The following is a 20,164-nucleotide window of genomic DNA, read 5'->3' as shown; positions in this document are numbered from 1 at the left end:
GGAATATGTAGTGGCCTAGTATTTAGTCTAGTATTTAGTCTAGTATTTAGTCTAGTCTGTCCTATTATAAGTGAAATAGTAGGCATTTCACTATATTGTTGTCACATGACCTTACCAAGTTGCATGTTTATATCAGAAAGCAACATTTAGCATTTTAAATCCAGTTAAATGTAAAAAAAATTCTTCTTTTGGGGAAGTCATGATGAGACACAAAAAGTCAGCTAAAAATGGCACCTGATATTAGTTCCGATTCATTCCTCAAGGTCTAGTTAGAACATTGGGTTCTGGGATACAGTTTAAATGCGGTAAACTCTATGTTTGGAATAACAAACACTGAATAAAACTGTTGTAAAGAAAAATCACTCAGAAATTGCTAGTAAATTTGACAATTATTTACAAAGTAATGGCAAGTAACATATAATGCAAAATAGTAGAAAGAATGAAATACTATTTCTTGCAAAACATATACAGTCATGGCCAAAAATGTCGGCACCCTTGGTAAATATGATCAAAGGCTGTGAAAATGAATCTGCATTGTTAATCCTTTTGATCTTTTATTAAAAATAAAATCACGAAAATCTAACCTTTCATTGGATAATAAGATTTTAAAATGAGGGGAAATATCATTATGAAATCAATGTTTTTCTCTAATACACATTGGCCACAATTAACCGCACCCTTTTATTCAATACTTTTTGAAACCTCCATTTGCCAGTTTAATAGCTCTAAATCTTCTCCTATAATGCCTGATGAGGTTAAAGAACACCTGACAAGAGATCAGAGACCATTCCTTCATCCAGAATCACTCCAGATCCTTCAGATTCACAGCTCCATGACGGTGCTTCTTCTCTTCAGTTCACCTCACTCATTTTCTACAGGGATCAGGTCAGAGGACTGGAATGGCCATAGCTGAAGCTTGGTTTTGTGCTCAGTGACCCATTTTTGTGTTGTTTTTGAGGTTTGTGTTTGGATTATTGTACAGTTGGAAGATCCAAACATGGCCCATTATAAGATTTCTAACAGAGTCAGTCACTTATAGATTTTTTATCTGTTGGTTTTTGATAGAATCCATGATGCCATGTGTCTAAACAAGATGTCCAGGACCTCCAGCAGAAATGTAGGCCCACAACATCAAAAATACAGCAATATATTTCATTGTACACATGGGGTACTTTTTATCCCCGTGTGCACCAAACCCATCTTGAGTGTTTGCTGCTAAAAAGCTCATTTTTTAGTTTCATCTGACCATAGAAGCCAGTCCCATTTGAAGATCCAGTCGTGTGTGATAACTGAATATCCTGGAGTTTGTTTTTGGATGAGTGAGGAGAATGTTTCTTGAAACCCTCCCAAACAACATGTGGTGATGTAGGTGCTGTTTGACAATTTTTTTTTTAAAGGTTTTCTGACCCCGAGACTCAACTGTTTTCTGCAATTCTCCAGCTGTGGTCCTTGGAGAGTCTTTAGCCACTCAAACTCTCCTTTTCACCATGCATTAGGACGATATAGACACATGTTTCGTATAATTTTATGTTGATTGGAAATTCTGAATTATTGCCCTGATGGTGGAAATGGGAATTTTCACTACTCTAGCTCTTTTCTTAAAGCCACTTCACTTATTTGCGAAGCTCAATTATCTTTTGCTGCTCATCAGAAATATATTCTTTGTTTTTTCTCATTGTAATGGATGATTAAGGGAATTTGGGCTTTGTTTTCCCTCCTATTTATATTTCTGTGAAACAGGAAGCCATGGCTGGATAATTTCATGTTCATAATCACCCTGGAGTGCTCAAAATTGTGAATATGAATCGGAATATACTTCAGAGATATTTTACTTATAAGAATTTGTAGGGGTGCCAATAATTGTGTCCAACGTGTATTTGAGAAAAACATTTATTTCATAATGATATTTCCCCCCATTTTAAATTCTTATTATCCAATGAAGGGTTAGATTTTTGTGAATTTTTTTAATAAAAGATCAAAAGGATTAACAATGCAGATGAATTTTCACAGCCGCCTTTGATCATATTTACCAAGGGTGCCGATATTTTTGGCCATGACTGTATATATATATAATATATATATTAGGGGTGGCACGGTACATGTATTCGTACCAAACCGTCACAGTACGGGCATCTCGTTTCGGTGCATGAAGCCTTACAACGAATACAGGCAATTCACCCCCAATCCAGAAGGGGGCGCCCGCAACAATGCAACGCTGTTTGATAACCACCGGCAGAACAACAGTGAATGCCGTGATTTGCGCGCTTGAAAACAAAGCCCACTAAACAGTGACCATGTGCTGATTCTAAACATGTCTCTCACATAGATTAACAAAGGAGTATACTTAAAGGCTTGTGCACTCAACTGTTTGTGAAATGGAGCTTTGTGCACGTGTATCCTACCTCTCTCATTCGGCACAAATCCAAATATTCCATAATATTTCCATATTTGCGATGTAACGTATCTGAATACTAAATTATTTTTTATTTTATCTATGTCTTTTTATTAAAAAATAACAATATTAATAATAATTATCTGTACTGCGTTAGGCTAACCAAGACTTGTAATAGCACTTGCACGTTGTTGCTCTTTTGTTGGTTTTGATTGCTTCTTATGTCCTCATTTGTAAGTCGCTTTGGATAAAAGTGTCTGCTAAATGACTAAATAAATAAATAAATTATTATTTATCATGTAAATTATAGGCTTTGTACTTCAGTCGCATTCCAACGGTGACACAGAGGCGGGTGCACTGATGTTTGTATTTTATTTTGAAAAAGTACCAACTTTAGCAATGCTGATTTGTTGTGTTTCCTTATACCAGCAGAATCAACTTTAAACACTTATCGTCTTAATAATGCATCACTGTATAAAGGTCTGCTTTTATTTGTGTACACTCACAATGAAATCAAACAGTTTTTTCCCTTGTTTATCTGTTAACTAAATCAATTATATTTCAAGAATTTATTCCTTGTGTGTATATATGTACTGCAGATTATATATATATATATATATATATAATGTAATATAATATTTAGTATTACTAATGTACTACTCTCTGTTCAAAATTAAATGAAAAGAAACCGAGCATACTAGATTTGTTGTTTTTTTTCTGTTGTACCTAAATCGTTTCGAACCGTGACCCCCGAACCAAGGTACGTACCGAACCGTGACATCTGTGTACCGTGCCACCCCTAATATATATATATTTACATATACTATATATATATATATATATATATATATATATATATACACACACATACACACAGACACACATATACAGTGGTGTGAAAAAGTGTTGGCCCCTTCCTGATTTTTTATTTTTTTTGCATGTTTGTCATTGTTTGTTTCAGATCATCAAAAATTTTTAATATTAATCAAAGATAACACAAGTAAATACAACATGAAGTTTTTAAATTAAGGTTTTTTTATGAAGGGAATACAAAATCCAAACCCACATGGCCATGTGTGAAAAAGTGAACATAAAGTTAAAACATAACTGTGGTTTATCACACCTGAGTTCAGTTTCTCTAGCCACACCCAGGCCTGATTACTGCCACACCTGTCCGCAATCAAGAAATCACTTAAATAGGACCTGCCTGACAAAGTGAAGTAGACCAAAAGATCCTCAAAAGCTACACATCATGTTGAGATCCAAAGAAATTCAGGAACAAATGAGAAAGAAAGTAATTGAGATCTATCAGTCTGGAAAAGGTTATAAAGCAATTTCTAAAGCTTTGGGACTCCAGCGAACCACAGTGAGAGCCATTATCCACAAATGGCGAAAACATGGAACAGTGGTGAACCTTCCCAGGAGTGGCCGGCTGACCAAAATTACCCCAAGAGCGCAGCAACGAATTATCCAAGAGGTCACAAAAGACCCCACAACAACATCTAAAAAACTGCAGGCCTCACTTGCCTCAGTTAAGGCCAGTGTTCATGACTCCACCATAAGAAAGTGACTGGGCAAAAATGGCCTGCATGGCAGAGTTCCAAGACGAAAACTGCTGCCGAGCAAAAAGAACATAAAGGCTCGTCTCAGTTTTGCCAGAAAACATCTTGATGATCCCCAAGACTTTTGGGAAAATACTCTGTGGACTGACGAGACAAAAGTTGAACTTTTTGGAAGGTGTGTGTCCCATTACATCTGGCGTAAAAGTAACACAGCATTTCAGAAAAAAAGAACATCCTTCCAACAGTAAAATATGGTGGTGGTAGTGTGATGGTCTGGGGCTGTTTTGCTGCTTCAGGACCTGGAAGACTTGCTGTGATAAATGGAACCATGAATCATCAAAAAATCCTGAAGGACAATGTCCGGCCATCTGTTCGTGACCTCAAGCTGAAGCGAACTTGGGTTCTGCAGCAGGACAAGACAACACACCAGCAAATCCACCTCTGAATGGCTGAAGAAAATCAAAATTAAGACTTTGGAGTGGCCTAGTCAATGTCCTGACCTGAATCCTATTGAGATGCTGTGGCATGACCTTAAAAAGGCGGTTCATGCTCGAAAACCCTCCAATGTGGCTGAATTACAACAATTCTGCCAAGATGAGTGGGCCAAAATTCCTCCACAGCGCTGTAACAGACTCATTGCAAGTTATTGCAAATGCTTGATTGCAGTTGTTGCTGCTAAGGGTGGCCCAACCAGTTATTAGGTTTAGGGGGCAAGCACTTTTTCACACAGGGCCATGTGGGTTTGGAATTAGTTTTCCCTTCATAATAAAAAACTTCATTCAAAAACTGCATGTTGTGTTTACTTGTGTTATCTTTGATTAATATTAAAATTTGTTTGATGATCTGAAACATTAAAGTGTGACAAACATCAGGACGGGGGCCAACACTTTTTCACACCACTGTACATATATACACACACAAACATACATACATATTAGGCATTATACATTGTATACTGTGCTGTATTCAGAAAATAGTATGCAGGTTTTCAATTTCATACATCAGCTTTTCATATGACTCACATCAAGGCTTCAATGCAAGCATCATGTGCCCTTTTGACCACCACATGAAAAGCATTGCAGATAGAGTTACGGAAAGCCAATTCTATGAGGCTGTTACTGTATGTACCATGAAAGCAGGAGTGAAAACATGTATTTAAGCTTAAGCTTAGAATATAAACGGGGCATGGGAATTGATTTAATACACTGCAGAATGAGAAAAAGTAGAAAATTGATTCACATGATTTTACATTTACATGAATTGGATTGTTGTTGGAAATATTAAGGTATATATAACTGAATTAAATGAAACTGAGGAATTCAAGATCTCCTCAAAGTTTGTGAAAAAATCTGTGAGGCTTTAAAAACTCTGAAAGGTCTCATTAGAGATGCAAAAGCATGTGCAAACATCTCATACTTCAGACCTGTAATTGCATTCATCATGTGAATTTTCCAGTAATCACTGGCTGTACTTTTAAAGGTCACACACTTAAACATTTTTTTGAACTTTGAGTGACGCATTAACAACGCTTGACTAGCACACAGTGTGCCGCTGGAGGTAATAGCTCCTAGAGTTCAACTTACTGGGCAAAGCTGATGTGAGCCATGTGAAAGGGCCTTTACTGCCAGACTTTAATATGCAATACAGCATGCTTCTAGAATGCTAAAACGTATTATGCTCACCAACGCTACATTTATTTGATAGAAAACAGAGTAAACAAGAATATTGTGGAATATTATTAATATTTAATTGAAATTTCAGCATCATTACTCCAGTCTTCAGTGTCACACGATCCTTCAGAAATCATTTTAATATGCTGACATGGTCCTCAAGAAACATTTGTTCTTATCAGTGTTGAAATCAGATGTGCTGCTTAATGTTTTTGTACAAACCATGATACATTTTTTAGTATTAGGTGAGTAGAAAACTCAAAAGAACAGCATTTATTTAAAATGTAATTTTTTGTAACATTATATATCTCTTTAACGTCACTTTTGATCAATTTATTATATCAATTGAATAAAATCGTAATTTCTTTAAAAAAAAAAAAAAAATCAGAATTTCTCACCAATGTTTTTTTTTTAAAGTAGTGTATTATTACACAAAAATAACCACATTTATGTATACAACTATTGTTAAACAGTTAGCCATCCTGCCCATCCCCATAAGTGATCAGGAGGTGATAAACATAAAATGAGGGGCTGGGGGGAAAAAATGGAACAGAAGAACGTGGCTCAAAGAGCAAAGAACAGGAAATTGAGGATGAGAAGAAAATAAATTAAATAAGAGTGGATAAAACCAAAGCAGCATCTGAAAGCATTATAACATGACACAGGAGATAGATAGCACAGAACATGTGAACAAATGGAGCCACTGTGGGAGAGAGGGAGGGAGGGTAATAGAAAAGAAAAGGGCAAGAAGAGAGAAGGATGGAGGGGTGCGGGCGCTTAGAGACAGATCGGTGTGGCTCAAGAGAAGAGTTTAGCTTGAGGAAAGCATTGCCCCTCTTCCAGTAGGATCAAACATGTTTTAATGTCTGAGTGTAAATCATTAATGAGCTCTGGCTCATACATTCTAAATCGCACACATACACACACGCACTCAGAGTCAGATATGTTCTATTGACGAAACAACACTTCCTCCTCACTCTCACAACACTGAGAGCCTCATATAAGTGAGCAAAGAGTCTTTCAACACACACGTAAATGTACAGTAATGACAAAAAACACAACTAACGGAAGGCATTTCTTCCATTCCTACCATAGAAAAAATGAGAAATTCACTGTTAGATACAAGTGGGGCTTTTTGAACATACAGATTCTAAATCAAATGCAAGAGAAATAGTATAGTGAAACATAAGATCTTATGCATCCAATAGGGAATGACACATGAGCCAAATCTTACAAGCTGTTTTCCAAAATCACACATATATTAAATAAGAACTTACTTTGCAACTGTTAATAAGTAAACTCTGTATAGTGAGAATATCTGGAGTATGAATAACTCTGGATGTACTACATTTGCCAGGTTGTCACTGTCATTTGACATTTATTCATTTATTTTGAAAAATGGCTTTAAAGGGATAGTTGACCCAAAAATGAAAATTCTGTCATTGTTTACACACAAAATATGCATTGCTTGCTGTATGATGAACAGTTTTGGTTACCATTGACTTCCATTGTATGGACAAAAAACACTGCAGAAATTTCACAAAATGTCTTTATGGTTTATGCCATGCAGGATGAATAAATGATTGCAGAATTAAAATTTTTGGGTGGACTATTCCAAAAATGGTACATGTAGTAATGCCTAGTTTTGAATAATCAAGTGAATCAAAAGGACTGCTGTTTTCATTTTTTTTTCTTTAGAAATATATTTTTGAGGAAATACATTTACAAATCAGCATTCAAAACTATGTTCTTACAGTACCTACAAGAATAGCCTACAATAATGATGTATATTCCTAGCTGTTGGGTTTGATTTGGTTGGAAACTTAAGTGTCATGTCATTTGTTCTTGCATGTTTAAATCATGCCCAGAATGTCCAGCTATGATGCTACTTGTTTAGAAGACATATATTTGGGATAGACGTCTTGTAGAACTTTCTTCTCACTATCAGAGATCTTTGTGTAGCTTGTCAGATCCACTCTGATATACAGTAACAATCACAGGAACCTATGGTAGCTACAGCTCAAATTTACCTCTTGAATCATTACACAGTATGAAGAACTGATGTAAAAATGTGCTTCCTTAAGTAACTCACAGTGGATAATGCTTTGTCTAGCTTTTATTAGCAACACTACACACTATCCTTGACTCCGTGAATCTGACCACATTGCAGCAGCTGACACTTTATACTCCATGATGTGTAGAAAATCAGGCCGTTCCTTTAAACCCACTCAAACCAACTATTTTTTAAGCAAAAAAAAACTGCTGCTTGACCCATATTTAGCCTTCAGAAACACTCACATGCTATGTTTATCTAGACTCTTTCATTTACTGCCAGTAGCTTCTCAAGGACTGCAAATTTGCAATTAGTACTGTCCTAATTGAAGTGTTTTAGGAAGGGGCACTATTCAAGTTTAGATTACATTGCAAACACACACTGAACAATGTTCTTCTTTTAGCATAAAACCACTAAGGTGAGGTGTTTGCATCTCTGTGGTGATGAACTTGTGGCAATGTCAGATTTTCATGAAGGCAATGGCTAACAGAAGAATCTCTGGCTCTTTGCCATCAATAACGCATCAAAAATCACTTTTATGGTTACATTTTTTTTTTTTCGTTGAAGGGCAGCTTGGCTGATACTGCAGTCAGTCCCTAGCAATAATCAACTAATTATATAACCATACACCTGATGGCTGTTACCATTGTCTATGGTAATCTAGAACCCACTTACATTCAAATATTCACTTCCTATAGGATTACATACACTTCAAATTATAGAAGGAATATGGTTGGACATTTTCATGGTACAGTACAGTATATGGGTATTACTTGAACTATGTAAACTTGGTCAAGTTGACTTTTAAAAATAATCTCTCTTAAAACACACTTCACATTTTCATTTATGTTGTATACTGGCCATGTAAAGCAGTCTTTTCCACTCATTTCCACCACATCTCACAAAAAAAAAAAAATATATGTTTTTTTTTATTATTATTGTTGTCAGAAATGTACATTAGGAAGTTTTGCAATGTTTTCTCTTTTTTTTTTTTTTTGCATTATTTTAATGTCATGATTTTTGTTTTGACACTGTGGTTATTTTTATGGATAGGCCACTTATGATGCAGTCGGATTCATAATGTGGTTTTCTAATTTACAATATGTATTATAGTGGTTATCCATATATTCTAAGGTACAAATAGACTCTGGTAGTTCAAGTGGACTGTTATATTAACATTATATCACTTGATGAAATGTACAGTTATAATCTCTAGCACAGCTGCTGTTTTTTTAGGACCCAGTTTTTACCAGTATTTTTTAATGTGCATGAATTATGTTCTATAATGTAATTCTGTAATGGAAATTAAACAAAATGGCCAACTTGTTTGTGTTGCCAATGAAAACTTTACAGCTAGCATTGTAGCCTAAATAATTCTGAATAAATACATTTTGAAACTACATTTATAATTACTTGATTGAAAATGAAGCACATTTTCATGAAGCACAATAAAACATTCATTTCACAAGTGGCATTTACCTAGTTTTTTTCCCACACATCTCATATTTTATCTCAAACATGTTCTTCACTTATTCTTTTGACTCCTGTAAATCAAATAACAGCAGTTTAGGATTATTTCATAAAAGAACACTGAGCTCTTTTATCTGAACAGATACAGGAAAATTTGATTCCTCATAATATGACCCCTTTAAGTGCAGCTCTCAAGATCTCTCATCTCATTTGCTCTCTCTCTCTCTGCAGTTAACGAGGGCTCAGCAGAGATCAGTCAGAAGGAGACATCAACGTGCGACATTTGTCAGTTTGGGGCCGAGTGCGACGAGGATTCTGAGGACGTGTGGTGAGTCACAAAGACACGCGACAGCTTTTCAGGGTCCTGATGTTCTGTTCTTCAGAGAGCCAGAGGGCTTGAGGAATACGGGGGTGTGTCTAATGGCATGTATCTGATGTAGAGTCTTCTGCAGGCCTGCTTCTTGTGAGTTTCTACTCTTCCTGGCACTGATTCTGAAGGCTGATAAAGTCTACGCCATTTCACTGTGATACATTACAGTGCATCGCCGAGGGTGCGTGCTGTACGGAATGCGCTGCAGTAAATAATCTCTATTGGATTGTTCTTCTCTCTGGCTTCCCATCTCTTTCTTGCTTCCTTTCAGCTTTGCAACCTCTCTTGTGATATCTGTCCCTTTATCTTTAGTGAGGCTTATGATTAAATCTAGAAAAACAAATTACCAGTAGGGTAAGTAAAATAACCTTAATTCAAGATAAGCTAATTCATCCTGTTTTGAGGATGTTTAGCTATGTTTTACTGGAAATCTGGACAGAAGTACTGATTAAGACTGATTTTGTGATGTCAGCAAAACTAATTTGGGAGTCAGAGCAAGTTATTACATTTTGATGAAATATTAATTTGCAAAAGTCAATTTTGATGACTTTGCCAACCTCCCATCTGGACACATCTATTCCAAAAATAGATTCCTGGTCAATGTTCTGACCCGTTTGTAATCACTCACATGGACAAGGCTTGTTTTTTACCATCAGGTTTCTCTTTCGTTTCAGCCTTGTAATTTATTTAACCCATTGACTAACATGTTGCACCATGGCATTCTGTGGCATTCTGAGCAGATTGTAAATGTTAATTGCATTGTCGCCGGACTGTGAGGGTCTGTTCTCTGTCAGTCTGGAAGGATGATGGATTATTTCCTAGTACGAGGCCCAACGTTCAGGACAGCAGACTGGCAACCCAAGAGATGGAGGGGCAAAAGAGTGCAGCTCTCCGCTGCAATTCCATCTTCAATTAATAGAGTTCCTCTTCCCTAGCAGACAGATTAAAACCTCAGGACCATGGGAGGGCAATTACCATTCAAATATCCCTCACGGTAATACACTAACCAGACAGATCAGAGGGAGACCGAGGGATGGAGAGAGATAGAGATGTGAAAAGGAACAGGAACGAATGAGGGAGAAAATGTCAGAAAGAGACAGAGATGAAAAGAGGGAAATGAGGCATCTCAGCGGTTAATGTGTGTGAGTGCGTCTACGTTAAGGTTCATGTGGTCGGTTAAAAGCAGGTGTGGGGGGCACTTTCAAAATACGATTGAAAATAGGCCCTGGATTTTTTAATAAATCTTTTTTTTTTTTTTTTCTAACAAATGATCAGTGAAAGGAGGTGCTTAAAGGAATAGTTCACCAAACAATGAAAATTTAGTCACCCTCAGATGTGTTTGTTTCTTCATCGGAACAGATTTGGAGAAATTTAGCATTACATCACTTGTTTACCAACAGATCCTCTGAAGTGAATGGGTGCCGTCAGAATCCGAACAGTTGATAAGTTTTTATTTTAGGAAACCTGTCATCGAATTTAAAAAAATGTCTATTGTTTACACTAAAACTAAAACCCTGATTTGCAATAAACAACATACCATTAAAATTAAATAGTATATATATTGCTTACTGATATCCCCATAAATGAAAGAAATGTGCTTGATCGTTGCTGTCACCTCTACCATTTGTATAAAATGTTGCATTTTCTAAATGCACACAAATTGTGGGATAATTCATTATATGTCTAAATTATGACATTAATTTTATGTAAGATATCTAACATATCTAATAGTTCTCAATACAAAAGCATGGTATATGTGCCACTAATGGTTTAGAAATGTCATGGAAAGTGCCAGGAGCTACAAAACCATTAAGTTAAAAAAGTATATAAATTTTGACTCCAGTTTGACCCCTTTATCATCACAGACCAAAGATAATGTCATTTAGCAGCACTACACAATGATCTGTGCCACACCTGCCAATTACATGTTAGAACAGCGCTCTGTTTTTCACCGTGAAATCAGAGGGTTATTCTTCTGCAGTCACACCTCTGCCTCATTCTGCTGATTACTCTGAAAGATGTGTTCTCCTTCTTCTGTTGCAGGTACACAATGTGTGGAGAAAGTGCATGCTTCTTTGTTTTCAACTTTTTAGTTTTTCTTTTTCATTTTTTCAGTTCACTTAAAAAGCCCTGTGTTAAATTATTATTTCTTTTAATGTACTCACAAGATACAAACATAAATAGTACCGTAAGAACAAAAATAAATAGTACCAAAAGTCTGGGGTAAGATTTGTTTTATTAAGATTTTTTAAAGAAATTACTTTTATTCAGTAAGTATGCATTAAATTTATCAAAAGTGACAGTAAATACTTTTACATTGTTAGAAAAATATATATTTCAAATAAATGTTCTATTCATCAAAGAATCCTGAAAAAAATCTGCATATTAGAATGATTTCTGATGATTACACTGTAGCGACTGCTTAAAATTCAGCTCTGCCATCAGAGAAATAAATTAAAATTGGAAAATATATTTAAATAGAAAACAGTTATTTTAAATTATAATAATATTACTGTTTTTTTACTGTATTTGTAATCAAATAAATACAGCCTTACTGAAAATAAGAAGCATTACAAAATCTTACCGCTTTTGAACGGTAGTGTAAACATACATAAAATGAGTAAATTAATTAAAAAGTAAATTTTAATTTAACAAAAAAAAAAAAAAAAAAAAATATATATATATATATACAGTATATATATATATATATATACATTAATTTTGGCTATTTAATAAGGGAGAGAGAACCTTATAAAAAAAAAAAACCTTATAAGCAGACTTAATCATGGAAAAAGCTACAAATGTGTAGAATATGGAAGATATTTGTGTGTGACATTCGCTGTAGGTTTTGTGGTTTAATATGCAGAGAATCTTTAAACCAAATATAGCTGCTCCAATTCCACAAGATTAAGTATATCTTTGAGAGTCATGAAATCCCTACTGATCCTTTCTAAGTTGCTTTCATCAATTATATTTTTGGAAAGCTATGAAAAATGAGAAAATATAGTTTCCATCAGCCACAGCGAACAGTGAGTGTGCTAGATTGATTTGCAGAGCTGAAATTCCAGACGTTATAGGACTCCTCTCTCTCCGTCACTCTCTTTCTTTACCTTTCTTCCCCTTGAAATCTATTTGTATGTGCGTGTTGTGTCTGATAACCAATTAGCAGCTACATCTGCGAGCATTGATGCGGTCAAGCCCTATAGAATAGAATCCAGCTCAAACTAACAGTAATCTATTTATGCCCTCTAATCACATTTACTTCAGCTCAGTGAAAATTCAATGAATCTGCTGTTTTCATGCTAGAAGAATCACATTTTGCGTGCATGCCTGCTTGTGCGTGTTTTTTGTCACATGGATGTGTGAGAACACGATAAGTGTGGATAAATAGAGTCAGACATGGTTCATATTGCTTTGTCTCGTGCATGTCTTGCCGAATGCTGCCAGGTCTGGTCTGTTATCCTCTGGGCATATATGGAGGGATTAGAAATATTACAGCAGGGTTTTATAAATCAATACCAGACTCAGAGATGAAGTGCTCACCAGTAAATATATTAGACAGAGGAGATGCAGCAAATAGATCTGGTCTAAGAGCGTTCTCTCTTTCTCTCTCTAAGAATTCGTAAGTGTGCCTGTATGGCAATTACTGTATGGTTCTAGTTAGACACTTTCCAATGCCAGACAACACTTTCATCTTGAACTAGCAGTATGACTATGTATGAAGTTCTTTGATATACATTGTTATGAGTAAAAACAGTGTGTTACAAAAGCCTGAAACCACATCTGGGATTCATAGTTCAAGTTTAAAACCGAAAATAAAAAAGTATACATGTAGGGGAAAACTAATTCTAGTATTTTTGAAATGTCGCCAAAGAAATATCTTGACATAAAATGTCACTCAAAAAAAAAAAAAATGATATATATATATATATACACACACACACACGCACACGCACACGGACACACACACGCACACGCACACGTACACACACACACATATATATATATATATATATATATATATATATATATATATATATATATATATATTAGTGCTGTCAAACGATTAATCCAAAATAAAAGTTTTACATAATTTATATGTGTGGACTGTGTATATTTATTATGTATATTTAAACACACACATGTATATAATTAAGAAAAATATGTTATGTCTATATATTGTGTATTTATATAATATATTAATTATATAAATATATACATGTAAATTCATGTAAATATTTTCAAAATATATATTGTATGTGTGTGTATTTATATATACATAATAAATATACACAGTACACACACATATATTATGTAAACAAAAACTTTTATTTCGGATTATTTTTTATTAGTATTATTATTTTTTTTTTTTTATTCAATTAATCATTTTGTAGCACTAATATATATATATTATATACACACACACACACACACATATATAGTGTTCATATTCTTATATATTTAAATATTTTCAGATTAATGTTTTAATTGTTTTTTTTTTATTTACTGTAATCTTAATTTTAGTTGAAGTTTTAATGCTTTTTTTAAAAATATGTCTATTTAGCTTTATTTATTTCAGTTTTAGTCATTTTAGTACTTCAACTTTATTTTATTTCAATTAGTTGCTAAGGAAGCATTTCTTTGTTTAAGTTTTTCATATAATATTTAGGCCTATATTTTAGCTTTATTTTAATTAACAACAACTATTTTCAAATATTTTGTTTTTGTTAACATCTTCATATTAATATTTAATTTATATTAGTATTATAATATTTGGAAACAGAACGAACAAAACATAATGATTCCTTATCTAATTATATGTAATTAATACTTCCAAATGATTCATTGTGAGAAATTTACACTGTAGTGGTCACCATTCAACAGAGGTTTAAATGACAAAAATGCTAAATAGTAACATTTCCACTAGTGGAGACTTATTGACTGCAGATATATCCATAAAGATGCATTGAGGCATCTTTATATATATATATATATATATATATATATATATATATATATATTTAATCTGACTCCACACAGGCAAACAGATGGCAATATCGAAGCTCATCCAGATAGATAAATATCTCAGACTGCAAGTACAAGAGAGGGAGAGACAATGCTCATTCTGCCAGGATAGAGTCAGTCTCCAGTAATGGGGTGTCTGGAAGAAGTGTGCGTTTAGATAAATGCATGAACAGATAAACTGCAAGTGCAATGCAAAATAAACTGAAAGATACGGTTGGTGAAATAATGTTTGAACGAATGAAGAGTCTGTGTGCATCTATTCATTAGAGCTTATCTCTACTCGTATAGGAACATCAAGAATAGTGATGAAATTCTGACTCTGCTTTAGCCTAGATCTAAACTCCTGATTTTGTCTGGCCAGAGGAGAATGACACTATTTCGACAAACCGTCTAAATACTGTAAAGCTGATATAAAGACACCCGGCTTTATATTAAGCTGATGTAAACCTGCTTAGACATAATTTGCCTTGTTAAAAGCGCTATACAAATAATAGTGACTTGACTTGACTTCTGACAAAATTTCCACAAAATTGGTTCATTTCGATGACCTTTTTTTTTGTAGATCACATGGTGTCTGACATCCTAGTATATGTATTAATAAGGTGGTTTATAATGTTTCCCAGTTCAGTTTGTTGCAGACATATTTAACAACCATGTTTGAAGAGTTTATTTTTTATTTTTTTTCAAAAACCATGCTTTTTATTATGTTATCATGTTTTTATTGTGTTAGTTAGCTGTATTTTGTCATTATTTTTTAACCTAATCAAAATAAGTTTGATTGAGATTAATTGGAAGGCACAATGAAAAAACATGATTTTTGAGAATTGTTAAAAACAGACTTATCTGATTTTGCCAATGAACTCTTAATTTATTAAAACCTGTTTGTATGTTGATGAAACTGTCATGCAAGCATACTATATGTTTTATTTATTATTTTTTATGCTTGGCTATTGAATTTTAATTATTGGCCTAAATAGCCAAAACAACAGCAAAATATGTTATTAAATGATAGTCTGTTGTCTCACAGTTGTTTCCAAAGCTACATATTTCTTTGTTGGAAGTTGGAAGTCCAACACTAATCAAAATCCAACTCCATATTTCTCTTTTTTGAAAGTTTCAGAAACCAATTATTATTATTATTGAAAATATGTTTGTTAATTCATTTAATAGTTGGCATTTAATTTGCTGTGATTTGTTTAAATGGCTTTTTCTTCGTATTGTGCATAATTATTTATGGGCATTTTTTCAACGGTGGGCACTCTGGGCCCTGTGGACTTTTGGAAATTAAAGTACTTCATTAGATGTCCAACAGTGGATATACTATACATGCATCAACTGATCCCTTATGAACAAATGTCATCACGTCTCATATTTCAGACCAAATTGGCACACTGACATTGTAACCAAGTACACTAACTTTAATAAAAACAACAAAATTGTTGTTTGTGGCGGAAGGGATGAGTTTAAAAATTTAAATAAATAATTTTTACACAATACGTATTAAAATGTTTTTTTTACCTTTTTGTTTAGATCATTATAGTTAAAAAATTAATGTTATGATGGATTTTCTTATTTTAAGATGAAGTCTGTATATTGGAAAAAAATCGTATTTCTTATTTTCATTTAGTTTAATGTACTAAAAGTAATACAAACTATATAGACATTAAAAAAAGACAAAAATAAAAAAAAAAAAATTTTTTTTTAGCTAAAATTAAAGTGAAAAAAATATTTAAGTGAAAAAAAATAAACTAATTCAAAATATCAATATAGTACACTATAGTATATATATATAGTATCTCATGATACTCAAATAACAGTGGTCTGGGACAAGACTACAATAAAGTCTGCACCAAAAAATTATGAAAATTAGTCAAAAAATGAAGGCATTTGAAGACTGTTTAAATATATATAAAAAAATAAAAAATAAATAAAAACCAAGCCCTGGGACATGAACATGATAATTGCTAAAGAAAAAAAAACCTCTTATATGGAATTTATTGCCTGACCCTTCTTTCTATGAGCAAAACCCAGACATGAATCTCCATCTAGTATGAACAGTAAAGTTTACTCTCTCTCTCTCTCTCTCTCTCTCTGCAGGTGTGTGTGCAACATCGATTGCTCCCACATCAGTTTTAATCCAGTCTGTGCATCAGACGGCCGTTCCTATGACAACCCCTGCCAGGTGAAAGAGGTGTCATGTCAGAAGCAGGAGAGGATTGAGGTCAAATACCTGGGACATTGTAAGGGTCAGTCTCAACTCTCAATTTATTTATCACAAATGTATGCACCTCTGCTCCAGCCTGAGAGTCTAATCACATTCATTCTGCTCACGATCTGAGGAGGTTATGAGGAAGGTTCACCCTCACACACATCTCTCTCTCACACAAACACACGTACAAAGGCTTACTATGCTTTGCTGATGGTTTTTAATAAGTGTAACTAATGTAGTCAAATAATTTGACAATTTGACCCAGCCCAGCCTCAATCATAGTCATAAATTAAGAACTCCTGATCATAATTTTTTATTCTAATGTTTTTGTCCCCTTCCATCCAAACACACACCACTTTTTGATGCATTTTAGCTAAATTTGAAATAAATGAAGAAATCAAAAATAGCTTTTATTTGAAGAGACGTGTGTTTATTCTGAAAGGAGGACACATCCAAATGATAAAAAGTGGCGGTATTACATTGTTACTAAAACAAAAATCATATTTATACACTGTTCTTTTAAACTTTCTATTTATGAATGAATCCTGAAAAAATAACATTCTTTTCACAAAATTATTGGGCAGAACAACTGTTTTTAGCATTGATAATTATAAGAAATGTTTCTTTAGGGCCAAATCAGCATATTAGGAGCATGGCAAGGATCATGTGACACTGAAGACTAGAGTAATGATGCTGAAATTTCAGCTTTGTCCTCACAGGAATAAATTATATTTTAAAATATATACAAATAGAAAAAAGTTATTTTAAATTGTAATAATATTTCACAATATTACTGTTTTTATTCTATTTTTGACCAAATAAATGCAGCCTTGGTGAACATAAGAGAATTCTTTCATGAACAATAAAAATCTTTTTTTTTTTTTTTTTTCACATTCGCTAAGGCCTGGTTTCACAGACAGAGCTTAGACTAAGCCAGGATTAGGCCATAGTTCATTTATGACATTTAAGTAAGTATTTTTTTTATAAATGTGCCATATATAAAAAATTTTTAAAAAACTTACAGGTGTGCATCTTGAAACAAAACAAAGGCACTGAAATATTTTAAGATCAGTCAGTGCAAGTTTCTTTCAGTTGAAACAGCTCAGACTTACATTTTAGTCCAGGACTAGGCTTAAGCCTTGTCTGTGAAATCGGGGGTAAAAGTGTTAATTGCATTAAATAAAACGGCACCAAACATAAATGTTAACAGCTCTAAAAACAAAGTGTCGCTCCTTTCCTGTGATAAACAGAGCGGTGTGAAGGAGCATATCGAAACCAGTGAGTCTCTGGAGAACTAGCCTGCTTTATGTGTCCTCAACAGGCCACCATACCCTGATACCTCCCAGTGTGTGTGACAGTTTGACTGAGTACTGTGACCTGCTTCACAAACAGTGTCAGGAGAGAGTTTAAAAGTGAGATAGACTGAGAAGAAAAGAAGGAAAGAAAGATTGTGATTAATTGAGTAAACAGAGGAGGGTGTGGTGTCACTGCTGTAGCATTGATCCCTCCATTGACTTAACACGGATACCCTTCAAATGCACTCTTACACACACACTTTCTCCTCGCCGTTTAGAGACTAAACGCTGCACTCTGTCCTAAATAGACTTTTAAAGGGCTAGTTCATCAAAAAAATAACGATTCTGTCATCATTTACTCACCCTCATTGTGCAAAGTCCATATAATTTTAGAACGGTCTGTGAGGATCAGACAGAAATTGAAGACCAAATCGTTTGCTGAAACGTTTCTTTTCCCCACAGCTCTCCAATTTCATTCGCATTCACATATAGAGTCCTGCAGGAATGAGTCCTAAAACCTGGAAACAAGTTAGTATTTTTGAACTTCCCAAAAGTCTCAAAATCAGTGTATTTTGTTTAAATATGGTGGGTAAAAGAGGCTCAAGATATTTTCACATTTTATTTTACAACATCATGATTTTGCGTGTCTTGAAAAAGACAGCTAATTTTATTTTATAATGTTCCTGAGGTGCACTTATAATCTCAGAGTTTAATTTTTTTTCTTCATTAAAAAAAATCGTCATAAATTTAGATACAAATGGTCATTTTCTACCCTGAATTTAGCCTCTGATTTGAACAGTCCATTGGAAATAAAGAATAGGAGACACGTTGAGCAGTGTAAACTGTGTCATTGATTATGATTAGGAGTTTTGAGCACTTTCTGTATTTAAAATAATCCCAATATAGATAACAGATGGTTTACTAACTGCTAACAATAGTGTGAAGTTGAGCAAGGCTTTAAACTTTTATTTTGAAGTCGCGATAAATAGTTAGCATATTTACAAAGATAATAATATATTCTCCTGAGTTAGTGTAGATTTATAAATGATTTAAATCCTTATAAATCTGATAGATTTAACTCTACAAGCAACTCAGACTGGAGTTTGAGACGGTCCGTGCATGGAAATGATAATTATTTGTGTGGAGCAGCATTTACTGTGAACAGAGCCGCTCTGAGATGCGCATAACCCACACGCATATAAATAAAGCATATATTAAACCCACAGCGCATATATTTATTTAATTGAATTGCAGCCTTTGTGAATTCACAATAGCACTATGCTTTATTAGGATGGTTTTATTATTTTGCGCAGCCCTATAAAACGGTCTAATAATGGTTTTCATGGATTCTTGTGTGTGGAACGCACCACTTCCGGTATTTTGACACGGTCAAAATGCCTTCGGGGATTTTTTATAATGAGTACTCAAATTTAATCAAGGAATCATGATTTTTATTTGATGTTTCTCAAGGTTCATTTAAACAAAAACAAGCAAACTTGTACCAAAAAAGTTTACCTTACAGCAGTGTAACGCTTGTGATTGATGGAGAGAGACATGACTTGTTCAGAACAAATCCTGATTACATACGACGATGACACATGTTACGGGGCATGTCGAGAGTAAATTGTGACATCACAATTCTCCAGACTTCAAATCCTGGCATTTTAGAAGGGTAGAAAAGAATAATTCATATGTTAAACTGGGCCAGTATGTTTTTATTGCAGAGTCTGCAGGCTCTTTTATTGCAAGCTTTCCTGTAGCTCAAATAGTAGAGCATGGTGCTAGCAACGCCAAGGTCATGGGTTCGATTCCCAGGGAAAGCAAGAGCTGATAAAGTGTGTAAAAACTGTAACTTGAATGCAATGTATTTTGCTTTGGATAAAAGCGTCTGCTAAATGCATAAATTAAATGAGTCTCTCATTTTATGACCTTTTGAAGCAAAGCTTTTTTTCGCAAAAACATAATCAAATGTGTTGCTTTGACAAGAGCGAGTCGTTATTATATTTGAGCAAGTTACTTGCCAAGTTGGCTGATTGACTGCAAACAAATACCTGCATTTGGCTGGTGGTGGGTGTTAATTTGCCACCATGCAAACCACTTGTGATGTTTGCAGTGGTT

General features: G+C 34.2%; 1 protein-coding gene across 1 annotated transcript in view; it reads left to right on the top strand.

Annotated features, from left to right (window-relative positions):
- Nucleotides 1–20,164, top strand: part of LOC306879305 (tomoregulin-2-like) — a 59,057-nt gene that overhangs the window by 29,861 nt on the left and 9,032 nt on the right. The window contains exons 5-6 of the mRNA XM_079432133.1: nt 9,379–9,475; nt 16,640–16,788. Of these exons, the coding sequence (XP_079288259.1) occupies nt 9,379–9,475; nt 16,640–16,788 (246 nt within the window). The remainder of the gene's footprint in view (nt 1–9,378; nt 9,476–16,639; nt 16,789–20,164) is intronic.

This window comes from Barbus barbus, assembly GCF_936440315.1.
Source record: "Barbus barbus genome assembly, chromosome: 13".
In the NCBI taxonomy this organism is placed as follows: Eukaryota; Metazoa; Chordata; class Actinopteri; order Cypriniformes; family Cyprinidae; genus Barbus; species Barbus barbus.
This window is presented reverse-complemented; position numbering and strand designations above follow the sequence as displayed.